At 41.0% G+C, this 6,000-nt stretch overlaps 1 protein-coding gene across 3 annotated transcripts in view; it reads right to left on the minus strand.

The window, feature by feature from the left end:
- TMEM62 (transmembrane protein 62) overlaps positions 1 to 5,432 on the minus strand; it is a 34,889-nt gene extending 29,457 nt beyond the window's left edge. The window contains exons 1-4 of one of the 3 annotated variants that reach the window (XM_032856707.1): positions 5,170 to 5,432; positions 4,803 to 4,914; positions 3,343 to 3,480; positions 495 to 540 (exon numbers count right to left, since the gene is read on the minus strand). In XM_032856707.1, coding sequence (XP_032712598.1) covers positions 495 to 540; positions 3,343 to 3,480; positions 4,803 to 4,914; positions 5,170 to 5,349 — 476 coding nt within the window. In that variant the 5' untranslated portion in view covers positions 5,350 to 5,432. The remainder of the gene's footprint in view (positions 1 to 494; positions 541 to 3,342; positions 3,481 to 4,802; positions 4,915 to 5,169) is intronic. The other 2 variants (XM_032856705.1, XM_032856706.1) reach the window with 2 other exon arrangements.
- Between the last annotated feature and the right edge of the window lie 568 nt (positions 5,433 to 6,000).

Below are 6,000 nucleotides of genomic sequence, written 5' to 3' on the forward strand. Positions count from 1 at the left end.
AACTTAAAATAAAAAAATGACTTCTGCTCTGCATCAATGGCAGGAAAAAAGTTTGTGTGAGATATTTAAAGTATCATTAGCCAATACAAATCATAAAGTATATGAGATAAAAGGAGTTAAAGGAAAGAAAAAGTCTTGGGAAAAAAGGAACTGAATATGTCACACACACAAAAATTCTAAGTTACTAGAGGTTCTTCTGCTAAAAAATGTTTTCACTCAGGGCATCTAGGTGGCTCAGTGGGTTAAGCCTCTGCCTTCAGCTCAGGTCATGATCTCGGGATCCTGAAATCGAGACCCGTATCGGGCTCTCTGCTCAGTGGGAAGCATGCTTCCCCCTCTCTCTCGTCCTGCCTCTCTGCCTACTTGTGATCTCTCTCTCTCTGTCAAATAAATAAAAAAAATCTTTAAAAACAAAAAATTTTTTCACTCATTCACTGACTTGACTGCACCCCTCTTGTACTACTTCATGGTCTGTGTTCTGTTCACTACAGTACCTGTAATAATTCTCGACACTGTCCAGACTTGGAATGTTGAATGCATCTAATTAAAAAGAAAAGAACAATGAATCACTAAATTCTACTCCTGAAACCAATATTATACTATATGCTAACTAAATGGAATTTAAATAAAAATTTGGGGGAAGAAAAGCACATGGAAAAAAAAAAAACATCATCTATATTAAAAAGGAAAATAGAAACATCTTAACAACTAAAGAAAAATGACAATACTTTCAATAACACTTTAAATGGCAGACTGCCAATAAATTAGCCTGATCATTTTTAAAACTTGGTAACAGAATTTTTTATCTGGAAACTTATATAAGGTACTAGTATACTAGAGAATAAGAAATATTTTCATATTATGTACTATTCAGAATACATCAATTTGCAGTTCTAAGACTGGACGGTGTTGCTTGCTGTTTTAATCATGACTGATACATGGATCCATGCTAAGTGTTTCTAAACAGCTGATCACTTTGATAACAGGACCTAAGGCCATCTCTTCTTAAATCCTAAAGATTCAATAAGAAAGGAATTATATAATGGTAAGAGGTAAGGTAAAGGATGTTATAGAACACTTACCTGGAAATATAATGATTTCACAGAGCTTGATTGTCTGGTTGCAATAACTAAAATTTCTTACCAGCTTGGAATTCTAAGAATCCACTACATTTCTAATAACTTCAGAGAATAAGCTGTTAAGTCCAATTTAGGCTAAAAGAGCTATTATTGTGTATGCAATTCTCTTACTATGTAAGAGAACAATACTGTTATAGTTAAATTTTAATAAAAACTAGTTCCTTCCTATCTTAACACAATACATAAACATAAACACATACAGTAAGCATTTGTCCTTATACAAATCAAATTAGATTATCATGAACTCCAAAGGATGAGCTCTGTTCACAACATCTAATCACAAGAGTCTGATATTTATTACTTGAAATAAATCAGTAACTTGGCTTGAAAAACTTTTTTATTATGTATAGGCTTGCTTTTCATTACTAAAGAATTTGACCTGTACCACTAATCAGGGTCAGGAAAAAAAAGGGAAATGTAAATTCAGATCTTCTTCAACTTACAATGGGGTTACATCCAGACAAATCCATTTTAAGTGGCAAATATTTAAGTAGAAAATGCATTTCATACAGTGAACCTACTGATCATCATAGCTTAGCCTCACCTACGTAAAAAATGCTCAGAATGGTTACATTAGTCTATAGTTGGGCAAAATCATCTAACACAAGGTCTGTTTTATAATAAAGTTTTGAATATCTCATGCTGAAGATCTGAGAGTGAAAAACAAAATGAAAGCACAGGCACAAAATGGTTATAAGGTTAATGGCTCTTTACGCTGGCGGTCATGTCCAGTATCACCAGAGTACCATACTGCATATCACTAGCCCAGGAAAAGATAAAAATTCAAAATTCAAAATACAGTTTCTATTGAATGTGTATCACCATCATACATTGTAAAGTTGAAAAACTGTAAGTCAAGGGGTGCGTGGGTGGCTCAGTCGGTTAGGCTTCTGTCTTTGGCTCAGGTCGTGATTCCGGAGTCCCAGGACTGAGCCTTGCATTGGGCTCCTTGCTCAGACAGGAGTCTGCTTCTCCCACTGCCACTTCCTCTGCTCATGCTCAGTCTCTCTCTCTCTCACTTGCTCTCCCTCTTGCTTGCTCGCTCTCTTGCTCTCAAATAAAATCTTAAAAAATATCGTAAGTCAAGCCATCATAAGCTGAACCATCGTAAGTTGGGGACCAGGCTTACAGGGTATACCAGAGAAAGCTATAAGCCAGATACCCCATCTTCAATTAATAATTCCTAGCTGCTTTGTAAGAACTATTTATAAAGAGAGCATTTTCTGATCAAACCAAAACTATGTATTTCACCAGACAGAATTATCTGTTTAAAATGATAGTTTTAAAAATATTTATAATTAGGCATACAGCAGCAATTAATAATCAAGTGAAGCAGATCAAGTACTTAACAACCAATAAGAAGGTCAACCTATATAAAAACAAACAAGCTTACTGTTAAGATATTTTGCTGAGATTTCCTTACTAACACTACAATAATAATGTAAAAAATGTGAAGGGATTATCTATCTATTTCTCTCCTCATACATAGAGATTTGTTTGTAAGTTTAATTTTTTTAAGTATACACAGTAAAATTCATTCACTATAATGTACAGTTCTTTCGGTTTTGACAAACGCACAGTCATGTACCCACCACAATGGAACAGTTCTATCATCCCCCATAATGCTCTCATGATGGCTCTTTGTAGTCAGCCTATCCACCCCTCCCCCAATCCTTGCAACCACAATCTGTTCTCCATTGTTCTGCCTTTTCTTGAATGTTACATAAATCATACAGTATATAAACTTATGGGTGGTGGCTTCTATTGGGCAAAATGTTTATCTATTGATTTATACATATGTATTTATGTATGTGGTGTGAATGTATATATGTATGGACTGATTGATTTTAGGTTCCACACCCAATGTAGGGCTTGAACTCATGACTCTAGATGAAGGGTTGCATGCTCTACCAACTGAGCCAGCCAGACACCCAAAATGGTTATACTTTTAAACACCCTCCCACATAGGTTTTGCTAGAGGCTTTTCTAGCAAAACCATCCCAACTTTCCCCTCAAAGGCTAGAAGTGACATCTGAAGTTTTAAAATCATATAATATAGTTGTATTTCATAGTTGTGGGCTTTGGTATAACTAAACCTTGTTACAAAGTTCCCATTTTATAATCTTATACTCCAAACTGGAGAATCTGGGCTCTTAAAGGGAAAAAAATCTAGTTTTAATTATATATGGGTATTGACTCTTACCATGATTTCCTTTAACATCAAGCCACTTGGTTCTTTCCATGACCCTTGTCTTCTTCAGAATACCCTGGTAAGTTTGCCATTCTACCTCATGCTGCCTGGATCCCAAGTGTTCCTTTGTTTTGGCATCAGTCAGGTCTCCTGTAGATTTACATAAGACTTGAATCACAATGCAAAATAAACCCAAGGGGGTTAAAAAATGTTCTCAAATGCACACCGAAGGAACAAAGATACTTAAAGTACTCAACATGTATAAGCATAACAACTTATAAGTCCATCTATGTCCAAAGCAAGCCACACAAAATAGGAATTTCTTATTTTGAAAGGACCTTATTTGCTTCTTATAGGTTAGCAAGTACCTATTTAACTTCCCGTGATATTAGAAATGGGTTCTGAAAAAAATTATCTTTAAAGAGAGCAGTACAAAATGCGTCATGAAACTCTGACAAAAATGAAAACTATAAGAAATTCCAACACTCTGGGCAGATGCCTGATATCTATGACAACCATATTTTCCACACCCAAAATCAGGATATGTAATCTGACCAAGTGTTATTCTACAGCAAGAAGTGATCTGGAGGTGTGGTTGGGCAATGAAATACCAAAATTTCTGGAAAACAAAACAGACAGTTGAAATGGAGGTTTTCCATAAAATGAGGACTGATAAGCCATCTATCAGCAGAGGTGTTTCAGTAAGGTGGGTAGGATATGAATCCCCCAATAGACAAGACAGATGCTCCTTTAGCTTTTTCTCCAACACATTTAGAGAGCAAATAGGAGTTGAAAGATTCTAGAGAACCCAAGTCAAAGAAGTACCAAAAGATGAAGAAAAGTGTCCTAAGTCACTTTAAGAATTGACTAATGCTGTTTAAAAAAAGGAAAATTAGTTTTTTTAAAAAAAGATAACTTTTGGGCATCTGGTTGGCTCAGTCAGTTAAGCCTCCCATTCTTGATTTCCGCTCAGGTCATGATCTCAGGGTCCTGAGATGGATCCCTGGTGAGCTCTGCCCTGGGCCTGGAGCCTGCTTGAGATTATCTCTCTCCCTCTGCCCCTCCTCCAACCTCAAAAGAAAGAGAGAGAGAGAGAAGGAAGGAGGGGAGAGAGAGAAGGAAGGGAGGAAACTTTTGATTTGTGGTTAAAGGGCTTTCCCTAATTCTCTCAATCCAGAACTATAACAACGAACGAATACAAATACAGCAGACGGTATACTAAGAAGAATCATGAGCCTTGCTTCTACTGCTTTGACAAAACCTTGCTATGTATGGCAAGTCATTGATTGGTCTTGGATCTTAATTATGCATAGGCAAAGGAAATTACAATGTCCCATCTCCCCTACAGGAGGACTCACCTGGGGCTGGGGCTATAGTGTTCCCAACATTCCCCAGGTGAAAAGCTGTAGCCCTGGCTAGCATTCTACCATCCGGACCATAGAACAACGCGACAGCACGGCAACCCTCCCTACCTGTTGCCAGGACGAGAGCTGGTTGAATGATGCCAATAGTTTCTGAACAGAACTTCTCTAAGTCTACAGCTCTGCCTGGATCACGAAACCTGCTCAGGTGAATGTCGGATATCTGCCGAAAGCAGGTATTAAACAGAGATATCTGAGTCAGGAAGAGGCAGCACGGACAGCAGGCGACCATGCAGCTCTCTCTAGGCGGAAGGAAATGGCAAGGATGTCCCGCAAGAACGAACCCCCCTCCAGGGAAGAACAGAGCCCCCAGCCGGGAGTTTGGGGCCGCGGAGGTAGCACCCTGGCGGAAAGTACCCGCGTCTCACCGCGTGGTGACGGCTCTCCACCCACCCCTGCCCTGCTCCCGCTGCGTCACCTGCAGACCCCAGAAGATGTTGCCGGCTCCGGGGCCCGGCGCGGGGTGCGGGCTCCTGGAGGCGCGGGGCTGGGGCAGCGGTGAGGGCTGACCTGCCAACCCATAGTGCTCCAAGAGGACGGCCGCCAGAGCGGCTACCGCCAGCCCCGCAACCACCCTGATGGCCAGCACTGCAGCCATTCCGCCCGCCCGGGCGCTGCCCTTGTCGTCCGGGGCTCAGCCGGTGCTGCACCCCCGGGAGCTGCTCTAGCTGCACTTCCGGACTCTATGGTCGCGGGGGCCTAAAGCGCAGCTCGGCCGCCGCCGCCGCCGCCGCCGCACCTGCACCTCGCCAGGCACCTGCTACCAGCCAGCCGCCCAAGTCTCTGGGCTGGGTTGGCAAACGGAATGCGGGTGAAGTAAAGGAAACCGAGACACCCAGCGCAAATCAAGGTTGCCGAGGAGTGGTGGGGAAAGAAACCTGGTCCGGGAGGCGGAGGCTAAAGTCCTGGCTCCGCCTTAGTCAATCATTCCTGACCCCGGTGGGTCAGTTTCCTTACTCATAAAACGGATCTAATGAAGCCTCGCGTGCGTACTTCACAGGCTTGTGAGAATCACAGTATGTATAAGGACGCCATTTAAATTACTGTACAGATGTGACAGCTGACTCTCTCTCAGCCCTTCTGATTATTAACAACGTGTTTCCATAGGTTTTCAATAGATGTAGTACGTATGTTTTGTAAAGGTATTTTTTTCTAAACCTGATTTCTTACGCACTTGGCTATGTAATATCCCGTTGCCATTTAACAAACTAAATACTCCCTATGGGCAGTCACAGGAGAAGAATTAAAT

Source organism: Lontra canadensis, unplaced genomic scaffold (assembly GCF_010015895.1).
Source record: "Lontra canadensis isolate GAN:19392208 unplaced genomic scaffold, GSC_riverotter_1.0 scaffold12, whole genome shotgun sequence".
NCBI classification, from domain to species: domain Eukaryota; kingdom Metazoa; phylum Chordata; class Mammalia; order Carnivora; family Mustelidae; genus Lontra; species Lontra canadensis.